At 57.4% G+C, this 17,013-nt stretch overlaps 1 protein-coding gene across 2 annotated transcripts in view; it reads right to left on the bottom strand.

Moving 5' to 3' along the window:
• LRP5 (LDL receptor related protein 5) overlaps positions 1-17,013 on the bottom strand; it is a 135,465-nt gene that overhangs the window by 62,245 nt on the left and 56,207 nt on the right. For both annotated transcript variants that reach the window (XM_039471336.2, XM_010351921.3), the window contains exon 6: positions 24-420. In XM_039471336.2, coding sequence (XP_039327270.1) covers positions 24-420 — 397 coding nt within the window. The remainder of the gene's footprint in view (positions 1-23; positions 421-17,013) is intronic.

The raw sequence follows: 17,013 nt of genomic DNA, 5'->3' as shown, positions 1-17,013 counted from the left end.
GCACCCCTCCCTCAACGTCTTACCCCATCACAGGGTGCAGCGCGATGGCGCGGGGCTCATCCAGGTCCTCCGACACCAGGATCTTGCGGGAGGTGCCGTTGAGGCGCGTCACCTCGATGCGGTCAGTGCCCGTGTCAGTCCAGTAGAGGTTTCGGGCCACCCAGTCGACTGCGATGCCATCGGGGTCGTTGATCTCGGTGTTGATCAGCGTCTGCGCCCCTGAGCCGTCCAGGTACGCCCTGCGGATGGCCCGCACCTCGTCATCCGTCCAGTAGACGTAGCCCTCCAGCGGGTCGTAGTCGATGGCGATGGCGTGCCGGATGTCATCCACCTGCAGCACGATGTCGGTGAAGTCCGGCGTGTCCAGCGAGATCCTCCGCAGGTCTGTCCGCCGGGCCAGCAGCAGCACCTCCTCGGCTCCTGTGGAGACAAGGGTCAGGGGCCTGCAGCAGGCGCCAGACTGGGCCTGGGGTGGGCCGGGCAAGGGAAAGACTGAGCCAGGCCCCCGGGGCTCTCCTTGCAAAGGCTGGTAACGTCAGGTGACACGCATCCAGCTCATGCTACGTGGTCATGCGTTCAGCCTCATGACAGCTCTGGGAGGCTGGCACTGTTTGTTTCCTCATTTTACAAACGAGAGAACCAAGGTACAGAGAAGTTATGCACCCAGCTGAGAGCGCGCAGCCAGGCGATCGGGCTTCAACCGCTGGGTGGGAGCTGCCTCACGGTCCCCTTGTCTCCTGCCAGCCCCTCTCCTGGCCACAACGCCAGCCCCAGCCACAAGTCCCGCCAGGTGTGGACCCGCCTGCTGGCCGTGATGCTCAGCGTCCCCAGCATGCCCGCCTTGCAAGGGTGATCCTTACCGCCCAGCGCAATGACACTTCATCCTTGAAGCTCTCTCCTTCCCCCCACCGCCACCTAAGGGCAGCTTCAGGTCCCAGGACTGTGCCTAGGGTTCTCCTAGACAGGGCCAGACACACCCATCAAGTGAATCACCCTTTTTACTCCTCACAAGAGCTAACACCGTTTCCCGACCACTTGACACACCAGGCAACACAGGCGCAAGATGAGAAACACATCCAGACGTGCGTTCCGGTCACAGCTTGACCCAGGGCTCTGGCTCATTGGCTGGGGCTCCACCGTGGCCTCCACACAACTGGGCCATCAGAGCGTTGCGATGACCCCAGTTGTAACTCACACCTGGTTTCTAAACAGGGTCCCACAGAGAACAGGCCAGGCATTGTCCACACACTTCTAACTGGGTTTCAGAACCACACCATGAAGCACCCACCCCACAGCCACCTGGGTCTCTGCTGCACCCCAGGGCCGAGCCTGCTGCCGGCTGAGCAGCTTGTGGCCAAGCCCCTCCACGGCATGGGTGGACAGGGGTCAGCGTGGCACTCAGGCAGCTGGATGAGAAGAGAGCCTGGTGCTCTCAGGATGTCCCTGCAGACAGGCTGGACACAGCTGGGGACAGAGGATGCTCAGGCGATTCTGGTCTCAAATAAAAGCTCCCTCGCTAGCTGAAGGCAAGATTTGCCAGCTCTCAAGATTTGCACGTGTTAAATCCCCAAGGAAAGTTCTCTCTGCTCCGGGAATCTGTGCCCTGCCGGACTCACCCACATGGCCTGACAGCGTACAGCCAGCACGAGAGAAGCTCAACTCAGGCTCTCTTGGAGGCCGCAGCAACACTCAGAGAGCATCGGAGCAGCAGGCCAGGGATCAGCTGTGGATGCCGGGTCCGGCAGCTCGGGCCCAGCGGTGTGCAAACCCCAGGACCCTCACCACCCCCTCCAGAGGACACATGGAGACCCCCTAACCATTTACCCACAGCCCTCCAGTGGGCTTCTCAGTTTGGGGGGGAGGGCAGGGGAGGTTACAGGATTCTCTTCTGAACCCCCGTGGCTCACCCCCAACATGCTCCTGACCCCCAGGGTCCACAGCTGCACCCACAGTGGCATCAGCGTTTTCGATTTGTGTCCTCGGCACCTCAAGTTGGGATTTATCAGAGCTTCTGGCAGAAGCTGCACGTGGAGTCCCACGCAGACTCAGGGCCCCCTGGGTGCCTCATAACCCTGACACAGATCCTTCCACGGCAGCTGGGGTCAGGATGCGGCTCCCTCCCTGAGTTAGGGCATCATCCACTCATTTGGTCCAGACCTTTCCGGTCACAAGGATGCATAGAAACAAGAAGTTCAGGGTCACAGACACCTTCCAGCGTCCTGTGGCCACGCCCCCATGGTCACAATCCATACAGGGACTGGGGGCTGAACCAGGCCAGAGCCTCCCTCATGCCCTGGCCTCTAGACCCGGCCCTGCAGCCAACTACCAGGTCTCCTGAGTGCCCTGCCAGGCCTTCAAATAACAGACAGCCCCGTGCACCCAGGATCTGGCTCTTGCCAGGAGGAACGCAGAGACCTGAAGCGCTGTTCCAGGATCCCAGCAACCAGCGTTTCAAGGAAGGACAGGAGCCCCTCCTGACTCCTGCTCCAAGCCCCGGAGTGCATAATCCAATTCCTCCACCAGAGGGCGCCCGGTTGATGGTGACAGCGGCAGGTGCCCAGGGCTGGGGAAACTGAGGCAGACAGGCTGGGGACAGTGAGGTGGAGGCAGCACTTGGTAGGTGCCCCACGTGTCCAGCTACAATGGAAATCTCTGAGAGCCAAATTCAGATCCGGGCAGAGGCGTCTGATTTGGTGTGTGTTGGTATGGGGCAGGGGGAACTCTGAATTTCAGCAAAGTTTCTCCCTCTAGCCTCCACTCCCAAACTGTTCTGTTGACATTAGATCTGTCCTTCAAGGCCCAGGTCACACGGCACCACCACCTCCTCCTCAGGGAAGCTATTCCTCCCTGCATTCCAGTTGATGGCCGCCCCTTGCCCCCAGTCTGCCCCATGGCCAGGGCGCCACCCCCACTGGCTCACTGGGGTCCTGGCGCCAGCCCCCTGCTCTCCACAGCCCCAAGCACAGCCCCACGCCCCCAGCAGCGCTACATCCAGGGATGAGCAGGGAGAATCTAAGACCGAAACCTCTGGCGCCTGCCTGCACTGGGTGACCTCGGGCAGGTTCCTGTCCCTCTCTGGGCCTGTCACCTCATCCACAATAAATAATCAGTCAGGTTTGACAGTGCTCGAGTCCCTGTCTAGTTGTGACCTCAAGGGGACCACACACTCTCCTTCACAAAGGGTCTCTGCTTAATCAGCCACCATGGGGAGACCACAGTCCTGGAAGCCCCCCAAGGCCTGGCTGGAAGAGCCCGTCCACACGGTGTCTGCAGAACTTTCCAACGAGACTGCCAGGCACGGTGCGAGATGAATCATGCTTGACCTCAGTGGTGTGTCCATCATGGCCCCACAGAGAACCCCAGTGCCAGAGAGAAACCGGCGCTTGATCCCAAAACACATTCCAAGCCTGCCTTGCCAGCCGTTCCCTCCATCCTCCTAACCAATCACTAAAGTAGACCGGGCACAGCGGCTCACTCCCGTAATCCTAGCACTTTGGGAAGGCCAAGGCAGGCAGATCACCTGGGGTCAGGAGTTCGAGACCAGCTAGGCCAACACGGCAAACCCCATCTCTACTAAAAATACAAAAATTAGCCAGGTATGGTGGCACACTCTGGTAGCTGCTCGGGAATCTGAGGCATGAGAATCACTTGAAGCAGGAGGCAGAGGGTGTAGTGAGCCAAGATCACACCACTGTACTCCAGCCTGTGCGCTGGAGTAAGACTCCATCTCAAAAAAAAAAAAAAAAAAAAAAAAAGAATCACTAAAGTAACACAATAGCACAATTTGCACACAGCACCCCGCGAGCTGTGAGGATGCCCCATCCTACTGGCAAGGACCCCGACACTCAAAGAGGGTAGGCTCTAGGCAGGACACACTGCCGCAAGAGAAAAGCTCACTTCACTCCGCTTCCTCAAACACCTCCATCCCGGGAGCCAGCACACGCAGGAGGCGCCTTTTTCACCTGCTGCTGCCCAGCTGCCTCCATGACCCCACCAGTACCCCTGTGGGCAGCTACTTCAGGCCAGGAGGGCACGAAACAGACTTGGGATCTGCTCTTGGGATGCCCTTGGGGTCACAGGACACAGACCTTCAGTGAACACCACCATCTGTGAATACACAGCCACAAAGTGTACTGCGAAGGCAGGCTAGGGTTATGGGGTCTGTGCAGGGGCCCTGCTGAGATGGAGGGTCTGCTCTCCAGTTCAAGAGCCCCTGGGATTTAGGTGGCTGTCGCCATGTGGCAGGTTCTGGCAGGGTGTCCCAAATGGGCCTAGAACCTTTAGGGGCTGAGCACACCCAGCCCTAGCCCTCTGTTAACTAGGTCAGCCGGAGGCCTGCAGTCCCACCGTCAGGAACCCATCCTCGGTATCCCTTCCAACTACTTAGGCGGAAATCAGACCTCTGTGGTCAGAGCCGTCCTCACTGAGGATGAATCTGCAGGTGTCTCCTGACTCTGAGGAGGAGTCTCTGACATCCCTCAGGCTGCAAGGCTTTGAGGGTTTTGAGCTTTGCAGAGACTGGGACACCTGGGAGAGAGAGAGGACCCAAAGGTCTGAGCGAGCTGTGACCGGCACAGGTGACTCCAGTGGTGGTGGGGACTTTGCCCAGCCAGGCCAGCAGGGAGCAGCTGCAGAGACAGCGCCACCAGCCTGGGCTCTGCCAGATGCCTGCCAAGGCTGGGGCCACAGCTGGCCTGCAGGAGGGTCTGTGTGTAGTGAAGTCTGGCCAGCAGCCATGGCCACAGGTAAGCAGGCCTGGGGTTGGGAGGGGTAGGTGCCGGGGACTGTGCTGGGCTATGAAGAAGAGAGGCCAACTCCTGCCCTGGGACCAGCTACAGAGCCTTGGTACGAGTTTATTTAAACACCAAGGAAGCAAACTGTTTGGAAACTAACAGTTTGACCAAATGGTTTTCTTTGGGGTTGTTTAAACAAACAGCCAGCCCCACCACACTGCCTGAAAGTGAAACCTTCCCCTTGCCCGAGCCTCCTCCAGGCAGGCTCCTAACCTCTCCTTGCAGGAGAGAAGGGCGACATCTCTTCTGCGAGGGCAAGCACAGGGCAGGGGCTTGGGGCAAGGGCCAGGCAGGGCGCAGCTTTCTGGCAGGCAGCATTGTCCTCAAAATAAAAGGCAGGCCCCAGGGATGGCCTGATGTCCTGGACACGTCCGACTCGGCGCCATCCGTCCCTGCCCACCTCTGCCCTTGGCCACATGGACATGCAGAACCTGTGGGTGGGGGGCATGCTGCCGTGACACACTGCCGCCAACCGGGTGGCTTCTAACATCAGAAATGTACCCACCCCCACCAAGACCTGCAGCTCAGAAGTCAAAAGTCAAGATAGGTGCAGGGACAGGCTCCCTCGGAAGCCTCCGGGGGAGGATCCTTCCTGGCCTCTTCCAGCCTCTGGTGTTACAGGAAATTCCTGGAGTTCCTTGGCTTGTGGCCGCATCACGCTAAGCCCCGCTCTGACTCCACGCTGCCTTCCCCCCTTGAGCGTCTGCGTCTGCGCTCCTGCTCTGCTAAGGGCAGCAGCACCGTGGACATAGGCCCCCTTCTCCAGGGGGACCTTATCCTTGCTTATTACATCCGCCAAGGCCCCATTTACAAAACTCAGTGGGCGGCAGAGGGCGAGAGGAACGCTTCAGTGAAAGGCCAGAGCCAAGTGTGCCAGGCAGGAGGACGGCCTGGGCCACAGCACGGAGGCCGCGGAGAGGGTGGCCCGAGCCCGTCGCCGGGGCTGATCAGAGCACGGAGGCCCAGCACTGGCGTTGCCCCACCCGCCACAACTCTCTGCTGAGGCCCCACTGCGTGCGGGACGCTGGCGCAGCTCAGAGCGCAGGCCTGTCCTCCAGGAAGCCGCGTGCAAACAGCCCGCCGTGTGTGCAGCAAATCCCAACCACAAAAGCAAACAGACTGCCACCCTCGAACAAAAGCCGGGAAGGAAGCGTGCTCAAATGTCAACAGCGGTCATCGTCGGATGGGTCCCATCCTTCCTTCTAGCTGTCGGACGGAGGGCGGCCAGCAGTCTGGAAAGGGCCAGAGGCAAATATTTTCAGTGCTGCGGCCTGCACGGTCTCTGTCCCGACCCCTCGGCTGGGCCGCTGCTGTGGGAAGGCAGCCCGCCTCAGATAACACAGCTGGGAGCAAACAAAACTGCATTTAGGGACACTACAATGTGAATTTCCCAGGTCCCAAAACATTATTCTCCTAATTTTCTCCTCAACCATGTAAATGTAAAAAGCATTTTGAGCTCTTGGGCTGCCCCAAAATAGGTGGCGAGCCATCTGGCCCCTCAGCCAAATGACCCACGTGAGAAGCATGGGTGACTTTTTATTTTTGAGATGGAGTTTCACTCTTATTGCCCAGGCTGGAGCGCAGTGGCATGATCTCGGCGCACTGCAACCTCCACCTCCCGGGTTCAAGCGATTCTCCTGCCTCAGCCTCCTGAGTAGCTGGGATTATAGGCATCCACCACCATGCCTGGCTAATTTTTTTTGTATTTTCAGTAGAGATGAGGTTTCACCATGTTGGCCAGGCTGTTCTTGAACTCCTGACTTCAGGTGATCCACCGGCCTTGGCCTCCCAAAGTGGTGGGATTACAGGCATGAGCCACGGCGCCCGGCCGTGTGTGACTTTTATAATATCAGAAAATAAATTACAATAGGGGGAAGGAGCGGAGGGGAGGAGGAGAACGGGTAGTGGGAGCTCTCTGTCCTTGTCCCTTGATTTTTCTGTAAACGTAAAACTGCTCTAAAAAATGAAGTCTATTAATGTTATTTCAAAAATTAAAAGGCATACAAGTCAATAGGAAAACACCAAAACCCTGGCAAAAAATGAGCAGAGACTATAAATACAAATGGACAGAAGAAAGAGCAGTCAGTAAATGTGGAAAACGGGTAACTTCTGAGTCATATGCAAACAGAACTGAGCCGCCAGGAGTTGCCAGCGAGGTGGAAAGGCTCGTTTGACCCTGAAGTGAAGGTATCTACTGCTTCCTGAAGGGCTGTGAAGCAGCCCCTGGGGATTCCTGCTCAGCAGCCTAGAAGCTGCTGACCCCAGCGTTTCCCAAGAACACAGGCTAAAGCAGCAGCTAGCAACGCATAGAGGTTCATGCGTCCAGACATCATCAAGCCGTCATTACAGCAGCAAAACTCAAGGAAAAGAATCTGTGGACAACTTAAATTTCCCCCCTTGCTTTTTTTTTTTTTTTTTTGAGATGCCGTCTGGTTCGGTCACCCAGGCTGGAGTGCAATGGCATGATCTCAGCTCACTACAACCTCTGCCTCCCAAGTTCAAGTGATTCTCCTGCCTCAGCCTCCCAAGTAACTGGGATTACAGGCACGCGCTACCACACCTGGCTAAATTTTTTTTTTTTTTTTTTTTTTGAGACGGAGTCTTACTCTCACCCAGGCTGGAGTGCAATGGTGCGATCTCGGCTCACTGCAACCTCCGCCTCCCAGGTTCAAGTGATTCTCTTGCTTCAGCCTCCTGAGTAGCTGGGATTACAGGTGCGTGCCACCGCGCCCAGCTAATTTTTGTATTTTAGTAGAGACGGGGTTTCAACATCTTGGCCAGGCTGGTCTCAAACTCCTGACCTCGTGATCCACCGGCCTCGGCCTCCCAAAAATTTAATTTTTTTTTGTATTTTTAGTGGAGACGGGACTTCACCATGTTGGCCAGGATGGTCTCTATCTCTTGACCTCATGATCTGTCCAACTCGGCTTCCCAAAGTCCTGGGATTACAGGTATGAGCCACTGCGCCTGGCCCCCAAAATATTTTTGAATAAAATTTACGTATTTTGCCTAAGCAAGGGCACTCAAGATGATGGAACAGCCCACTCTGGAAAAGAGGTAATGATGTAGGAATTCGCAAGAACGATAAATGAAAAAAAATCAGATACAACTTTACACATATAGTTTGAATGAATCACCTAAAAGTCGATATTTTTTATTTTATTATTATTTTTTTTTAGACAGTCTTGCTCTGTTGCCCACGCTGGAGTGCAGTGGTGTGGCATGATCTTAGCTCACGGCAACGTCTGCCTTCCGGGTTCAAACTATTCTCCTGCCTCAACCTCTTGAGTAGCTGAAATGACAGGCACCCACCACCACACCTGGCTACTTTTTCGTATTTTTAGTAGAGACAGAGTTTTGCCACATTGGCCAGGCTGGTCTCGAACTCCTAGCCTTGAGTGATCTGCCTGCCTCAGCTTCCCAAAGTGCTGGGATTACAGGCGTGAGCCACCGTGTCTGACCCTAAAAGTGGATTTTGATATGTGCACAGAAAAAAGATGCATAGGACACAGAGAAACAGCTAACTCTGGGTGGCAAAATGATGGGTAATTTCTATTTTCTTCACTACTTTTTATGTTTTCCTTGCTACAGTGAACGTATAAATAACATAAAAGGAAAGAAATAAGCCTTTGAAAGACGGGTGAACAGGTTTATCCTCAGAAGCTCTCAGTCTCTAAGGAAGGTGGGTCAGGATGCAGGGCACAGTGCCCCCTTCCTGGGGCAACATGGGGGCCCCTCCACTAAATTGCCCTGGAGCGTGGGTACTGAAGGCTCGTTTGGTTTCCAGGGTCTGAGATGCGATGACAAGAAGAACAGGAGATGGAAGGGATGGGCTGAAATAACCCACCTGCAGCCCCAGGAGCTATTTGGTTAGCACAGGGCAGCCCAGCAGCCTGAGCCACCCCTGCCAGACCCAGGAGGAGAAGACCCTGCCCTGCCAGCAGGTCAGCAGTGCACTTCGGAACTCAGAAGGTCTTCACGGCTAATACCCTCCAGGCCCCAATGTGGGAAAACAGTTTTTTTCACAACAAACAAGATAATTGTTGTTATTTTGGCAAAAGGAGGCAGGGCAGCCCCGGACACCTCCATCCCACCTCGTCATTCTGCTGCAGGGCCCCGGCCACCCCTGCACTCACAGTGAATGTTACAACCTTCCCGCACTGAACCGAGTGCAGCTCCCAGGCCACAGGCCACCCAGGAAAGGTCCAGCGTCCACCCCAAGCTCCCACCGCGGGCCTTCCACCATAGCCAGCACCAGCCCAGGATGGCTGTGTTCTCCGGGTTTCTTTTCACACTGGTGGCAGAAACCTGAGATCCAGGAAAAGCTGAGAATCGGCCTCTCTGCTGCCCAGACGCCCAGCCCCAGCTCTGCTCCCAGCTCCAGGGCCTCCTTCTCAGGTGCCCCACAGGAGGCAGAGGGCTTTGGCCACCTTCCAGGACTGGGGCGCGTGGGGTGGAGGGGGTCACAGTGCAGGCCGCTGTCCACTGCACAGATCCCAAAGCCATAAACAGCCTGGCCGAAGCAGCTTCCCAGCTGGCAAGCAGCCAGGTCATTTTTGTTAGTTAGCAGTTGATGACGTTTCTCCACTGCCCCTAGGGGTACGTGGGGGGGGCAACCGCTGTGACCACAGCCTGCCTTGACCCGGGAACCTGTGCCAGGTGACCACAGGGCCACAGGCACCGAGGAAATAGCTAGGCCCGAGGCTGGCTGTACTGGCACCTGAGGCCGGCCGCTGTCACTCGCACAGTGTCTAGGGCCTTCCAGCGAGCGCAGAGATGCTGTAGCCTGCCAGGAGCAGCCGGCAGGCACCTTGGCCTGCAGTCAGGGGCTCCGTCTGCTGAGCCTAAAACAGGGAAGCCGCTGCTCTGCCTGGGGTCAGGGCAGCCAGAGAATGACCAACTCAGTGCCGGTCTCGGCAAGGACCCTACAGCCGGGTCTTTCCACTCCGATCCCCTGGCGGCAGCCAGCCCCTCCTGTGGCCCCCCACTGCCTGCCTCTGCCCCATGCCCCACCACCACCTCAGGCCCACGGCTACACGGCCACCCCGCCACCCCCCCAGGCAGGCAGTAACGTCCCATGCGCTACAGGCCCACTCCCTTGGCAGACAGACCTGACTCCCGCTCCCAGCCCCATGCTGTGACTGAATGACCTTGAGTGAGCAACTTGACCTATTTCCCACACACCAGACTGGAGGGGATGCGGCCCCCAGCAAGGTGTGATGCCTATGACCAGGCCCCAGGGCACAGACCCTCCCTGTGTATTTGTTTTTAAGTTTAGTTTTTTTTGTTGTTGTTGTTGTTTTGAGACTTTTTTTTTCTGTCGCCCAGGCTGGAGTGTAGTGGCATGATCTAGGATCACTACAACCTCTGCCTCTCGGGTTCAAGAGATTCTCCTGCCTCAGCCTCCCAAGTAGCTGGGATTACAGGCCCCCACCATCATGGCCAGCTAATTTTTTTATTTTTAGTAGAGATGGGGTTTCGCCATGTTGGCCAGGCTGGTCTCGAACTGCTGACCTCAAGAGATCCACCTGCCTTGGCCTCCCAAAGTGCTGGGATTACAGGCCTGAGCCACCGTGCCCGGCCCTCCCTGTGGTATTAAACGCTCGCACCCCCTCGCTGGGGAACTGTTGAGAGAACACAGCCTCGAGAGTGAAGCATGGCTTTGTTGGGCAAATGAAGCCTGGGCAGCCCTTTCATCTTTGCCTAAAACCTAAGAATTTCAGGGTGTGGATGTATAAAACAGCTGGTGACTTAAATGAAAATGTAGGCCACATTCCCCCCACCTTTACGCAAGTGGCTTGATTCTTTAAAAGCCAGCACAGGGTGCCTTTCTGAGCCCAGGCACACAGTAGGTGTTCAATGAACCGCAGGGATTACTTGTACTGCTGATGACTCCCTGTCTGTGGCCCCTGAAGCTGGCTCTAGCCTGACGCACGGCTGTGCCTCTCACAAGGCTACCCCACTGTAAGGGAAACTCTGTGGAGGCGGCCTTGGGGGCCAGGATGCCCAGGCCCAAATCCTAACTGCGCCCTTCCTCCATGGACCTGAGTGAACTCCTGGCACCGCGTGCCTCAGGCGTATGTAAGCAGCAGAGCCGGCTGGACATGGTGGCTCATGCCTGTAATCACTGCACTTTGGGAGGCCCAGGCAGGCGGATCACAAGGTCAGGAGAACGAGACCGTCCTGGCTAACGTGGTGAAACCTCGTCTCTACTAAAAATACGAAAAATTAGCCGGGCGTGGTGGCACACACCTATAGTCCCAGCTACTCGGGAGGCTGGGGCAGGAGAATTGCTTGAACCTGGGAAGCGGAGGTTGCAGTGAGCCGAGATCGCGCCACTGTACTCCAGCCTTGGTGACAGAGCGAGACTCTGTCTCAAAAAAAAGAAGCAGGACCAGCCACGGATGACCCCTCACACTGTTCCCAGGAGGCGTGCCCAGGTACAGGACTCAGGACTGTGACCGCTGCAGTGGCCCCCGAGAAACATTACTGCTGTTACGCACCTCACCTCCGTGGCAGTGGCCAAAATAATGGATTAGAATGGAACCATGTGGCAATGCCACTGCCCCGAGTGACAGAAGACAGTGACTATCAGCAGTTCACACGGCCCCACCTAACACAGGTGCAGGGCACTCTACAGTTTATAACTCCTTTCCCAAATGCTGTCTTTTCGACACTTCCAGGTCAGCAAGGCACACAGGCCTGCCTTTCACAGCAGTAGAGGGCTGAGGCAGAACTCAGATGCTCTGATTTGCATTCAATCACATCCTCAGAGGTGGCACAGAGGGACAACAAGGGGCTTCTCTTCACAAAGCCAAAAAAGTCATTGCCATCTCCACTGGAGACCAAAAAACCTCACCTCTCAAACACTCCTGAAGGTGTCACCGAACTCTCCCAGCAAGTTTCGTGGACCCTGACGCTGGTCCCGTGGGACACAGGAAGAGGAAGAAGCCAGCACCCTCCTGCTCCCCGGTGGAGGAGGGAGCAGAGCCTGGCACACCTGCCACACTCTCAGAGGGCTGGGCGAGGGCGGAGGAGTGGTGGTGCAGGAGCGGCATCTGGATGGAGGGGCGCTGGGGCAGGAGGCAGGGGAAGGGTGTTCCGGGCGGCGGGCACAGCATGAGCAGGGCAGGGAGGTCCGTGCTCAGATGTGTGTCAGTGAAAAGCAAACTGTACATTTCCATCGGTATAGGTGGCAAAAGGCAGAAAAACAGAGTGGAGGCCAGGAGGGGAGCTGGAGCCCTCTAGTCTCTCTCTGCAGGTGAACAGCGGCACAGGTGCGGGATCTTCTATCGCTGACCCCAGGCACATGGAACTGGGCAGGTAGAGCGGAGGTGCAGGCCATGGTCAGTGAAACCAAACAAGGATTCTTGGGCCATCGCCAAGGAGTGCCCGCAGCTGCACAGGGGCTTTCTCTGGGCAACGTGGGGGTCCCACCAGGGCCAGCACCCTGCAAGCACAAAACTCACCTCTGAAAATAAAGGGAAGCTGTTGGAGCTCCAGAGCTGGTCTGGGGTCAGGATGGAGCTGGGCTTAGGCTGCAGTCACAAGGGGGACACGGGAGAGGCTGCAGGGGACAAAGCCAGTGGCCAGGGTGACCACAGTCTAACCCCAAGCCTGTGGAAAGGGCACCCGGAAAGCTCGCCCACCCCAGAGGTGCCATTCTGCCTGCGTTCCCACCCCACGGCGACAGCACTCTCTCTAGGGATTCGGTGCGCCCCTCTCCTCTTGCATCAGCTCTGAACTTGAGGATTCAGGCCAAGAAGCAAAAGAGCACAGCTTTGTGGCTGCATTTCCACTGCGTTCTAGAACAGGTACTGCTAATCCACGGTGACAGAAGTCAGGAGAGCAGTGGAGGGGGCGGGGGCTGAGGACTGCAAAGGGTGCACCGGGAACTTTCCCAGTGGTGGAAATGTTCTGTCTGGACCGGGTGCTAGTTACGCAGACATATGCAACTGTCGAAGTTAATCCAAATGTACACATTACAATGTGTGCATTTTACTGCCTGCAAGTTATACCTCAATTAAAAAAATAAAGTGAGCACTCAGGCTTCTTCCACGACTTCCTGAACTGTGCGAGCTGATTTTCTTGCTATTAAAAATTCACGGTCCATGGCTGAGAACAGCAGCTGCCTTCTGTTTGCAAAGTCAATGCCAATCACCGCCCGGCGGAGGCAGACTCGGCCCCACAGGGCCTCCCTTCTTTTTCCCCTTTGACCTACTTCCCTGATAAGTGACAAGACAGCCGACTCTAGGAACAAACGCCCGTTATTCGGCCCCGAGCTGAGCGGGCCCAGCTCCCTGGGCTAATCCGCCCGGACAGACAGACGGACGTGAGGGGCTCTGCCGTCGGCTCCAGCTGTCAGTCTGCCTGTCAGGCTCGACAGTGGCCCCCTCTGTTCCTCTTGCCACCCCCACCCCATCCCCGACGTCTTTTTGTTTCCTGTTCCTGACAGACGAACATCTGTTAAAACTCTTGTCTGGGTGAGCTGTGGCCGGCGGCCTGCAAATCCCCAAGCCGCACCCCAGCCTCATCTGAGCACTGCCGGGAGCACAGCCTGGCCACCCTCTGGACAGGGCCCCAAGAGCCACAGGCCTGGGCACGTGTGACCGGAGTGGCATGGCGCACGCAGCTAAGCCCACTGCCCCAAAGCCCCCAACCAGGAGGGATGCGGGGCGATGAGAGTTGAAGCAACAGGGGCATGTTCCACGGAGGATGAGGCCCGAGGGGTGGCAGTGAGGGACAGCCGCTTCCAAGGATGGCGGTGGCAACTCCCAAACAAGGCCCCACTCCTGCTGTTTTTAGCTCACTCCACATAATTGGAAAAACATGGCAGAAACCGAAGCCAGCTGCTGCCTTGGTCCTGGGGCTGTGTGAGGGGGCGGGGAGGCCCGGAGGCCCAGGCTCTGCACTTGACTGCTGGAGAGGAGAGTGACCCCGAGGTGCAGAGAGGAGCAGCATCGCAGCTGCCATGGTCCCACAGAGCCCCCGGCCACGCTGGGTGGCAGAGGGCTGTTCATGGGACATACCCGCCTTGTCCCTAGGGGGCTGCTTCAGGAGGGGCGAGGGAGCCAGGACAGAGAGAGCCCAGGGCCAGCGGTCACCCTGCAGCTCAGGGGCCACGTGAATAGTGCCGACCTGCAGGCACCCAGCAGCGGGGAGACCCCCAAACCAAGCATCCCTGCCTCTAGGGAACCGCCTGTGTGCCCCTGGGAATGCTACTCCCGTCCCCTGGGATCCTGACGTGGCCACCCTCTCAGCCCCTTCCTTGGAGAAGGCACCTAACTCCCTACCCCGAGCTGGCTTTCACTTGCTCAAAATCAGGAAAAAGCAGAATTTAAGACATTATAGAAATGTCTTCACCTCTAAATCCATGAAGCATAAATGGCCAGGCACTCAGGAGGGGGTCCCAGGGACCCTCAGTCTCACCGGAGGCTCTGGCTTCAAACCCCAAGATGTATCTGCTGTGCCAGCGCCACCCCCCACAACACAGGCCTCCCCCGGGACCTAACATATTTGGCCTCCACCTCCCCACCCCGTTCCTTCCCGTGGACTGGGTGGGTTGGGTTGGAGCCGGGGACTCTGGATGTGTCATGAATCTAAGAGATTCTGACACAGCCAGGCCCTGTCCCCAGGCTGGCCTTCGCCCCACAGCAAAGGGAGCCACACGCCTGGAGCGCCTAGCACACACACCCCCCCCCACCCCGCCAGCTCCTCCTGGCAGCACCCAGCCTTGGAGGCTACTTGCTAATTACAAGCATCCAAGGAAGACCCGCTCTCTCGGTGCTGGCCCAGCCATCTCGCTGCTCAGCACAGTCTTCCTCCAACCCCAAGGAATGGGGAGTATAATCCTCCCCTTTTAACCAATGGGGAAACCGAAGCTCAGAGAGGTTAAGTCACTTTCTCAAGGTCCTGACATGACGATTAAAAATAGAAAGGCAGCCACAAGTGGAACTAGGTGCTCCGAGTCCTGGGTTTGCCTGACACCATTTCCTCACCACCACAGCCCTCGGCAGGCTCCCAGCTCCAAACCAAGCCATGTCCTCCATCCCGAATCCTCCCGGCCTCAGCGGCACTCCCAGCGCCCCCCTCCAGAGCAGACACAAGTCCCACCAGCACAGCCTCCTTCTCCGTTACCTGCGTTTTTGCCAGGCCAGGGCCAGCTCCAGAGCCCTCGCCACACGCCCTCTATCCTTCACTCCCAGGACACTGGACCTCAACAACCCACAGCCAGGAGGAGATCCCCGTGTGACCCCAGGCCTCCTCTGCCCGACTCTGAATTCCCCTGCCCAACGGGACAGCGAGGAAAGCTCCCGGGCACTGGCAGCCCTCCACGGGCACCGCTCCTTCCGGCCAGCTCTGACATCCCGGCTGGCGAGGTGCCCTGCAGGAGGCCTCTGCCTACTGGGACCTCAGAGCTGTGCTGTCAGCCGCAAGAAGCAACAGAGTTTCACACTTTCTTCATGCTGCCCCTGTGTGAGCGGCTTCTATCTCCAGGCGATTTCCAGCCGAGGCCAGGAGCACCGACGGCAGCCCCACTGCACGGCCAATTCCCACCTGCCAGGCGCACAGCCGCGACACCCACGGGCGCCTGCAGCCTGGAAGGCCACGGAGGAGAGCTACTGTGCTCAGGTGACAGGGCTGCGTGATCTTTTAACAAAACGTTTGGCTTTAATGTGGTATTTTATGGCCAGGACTAAAACCTGGGGGGCAGGACATCTGGCTGCCAAAGCCCTCGGCTGCCGTGGTCTGCTTTGTGAAGCCTGAAGCACACGCCCCAGGCCAGCCCCACGCACAGGTCCGTCTCTGCCTCACCGACTTCAATGTCGGGCTGTGCCTGTCCTCCAACCGGAACCTGAGCTCCTCAAGGACAAAGCCATTTCTCATCCATCCCCCTCGGCCTCTGGATTAAGAAATATGGAAAGACCTTCTAGAACCACCTCAGATTTGCAGAGAGCACGTCGGTGCCAAATCCTTGAAATGCTTCTGAGAAGAGTCTTGGTTTCTTCTCAACTCTAAAACCTCTAGAGAATTATATTTCCCCTTTTCCACACCAACTGCCCCTGGAACACTTCAGCTTCAAAAGGGTCCAGGGCAGGGAGACTGAAAAGCCAACGTCCGTGCCCAGTACCCGGCAGTTAATTCCCGCGAAGCCTGTGGGGTCTGTCTCATCTCCAGGCAGCCCCGAGGCCAGCCTGGGGAACCATGCTTACAAAAAAAGTGAACCAAAACGCTTCCGTCCTCTTGCAAAACAAGACTCCTGGTTACATCCTCTGGCTCATCAAGGAGCTTTTTTCTCCCCTTGACTGAACACGACACACACAGCATCTGGAGTTGAAGCGGAAAGATTCCGGCTTGGAGTAAAACAGTCCCTGCCCTGGCTGTATGTGGACGTTCCCAGCCCAGAGTCCCACCCAAGCAGGGCCTCTAAATAAATGACACAAAATGTGCTTCCCCTGCATGCCTGTCATGCTCCAACTGAGGTATGGGTAAAAGTGCCTCTCAGGGCTGGGGGCGAAACAGTGCCCACCAGACCAGGGAAAGGTAACCCCTGACGGCCGAGTCTCCACGGAGCGCGGAGCTGTGTGCTCAGCCCCTGTGGCCCGGACGGCTCTGGACTGGAAAAGCTTCCAACAGGAAGGGCAGGGCTTGCTGCTCATCCAGCGGCCCAACCCCACAGGTATCTGTGGTGTCAGTTCCATGCCACAGAGCCACCAGACCCCTGCCAGCCTGCAGGGGCCTCCTCCTCTGGGTGGCCCACCCACCCTCTGTGAGCGCAGACAGCCTCCTCTAATCACCACAGGGCCTGCCCCTGCCCGCCCCCATGTACCCGCTTGCAGGGAAATGAGCCCTGAGGACTCCCCAGGGCTGCTCCGGGCCTGACATGGAGACCAGGAGTGACATTTGCAGAAAGAGTGCAATGCTCCGAAGGGCTCCGCCTCGGGTGGCCAGTCCCCAGGGCTCCACCTAAGTCCATGGCCCCTACCTCTTCTGGTTGGAAAAGAAATCAACACCGTCTTACTGGCTCCCAGTGACAGCCCAGTTCCCCAGGTGTGGGAAGACTCTGGGACGATGAGGGCAAATCTGGACCCCGAGAGATCCTGCCCCAGCTCTCACGGGCCTGACAGCAGCCACAGCACCTGAAGCGCCGGTCATGGTGACAGCAGGACGGTGATAAGGGCATGGATGGTGGACGTGGCAGCTGGACACTGGGCACCCA

Source organism: Saimiri boliviensis, chromosome 6 (assembly GCF_048565385.1).
Source record: "Saimiri boliviensis isolate mSaiBol1 chromosome 6, mSaiBol1.pri, whole genome shotgun sequence".
NCBI classification, from domain to species: Eukaryota; Metazoa; Chordata; class Mammalia; order Primates; family Cebidae; genus Saimiri; species Saimiri boliviensis.
The sequence above is the reverse complement of the archived record's forward strand: the minus strand, read 5'-3'. Positions and strand labels throughout refer to the sequence as shown.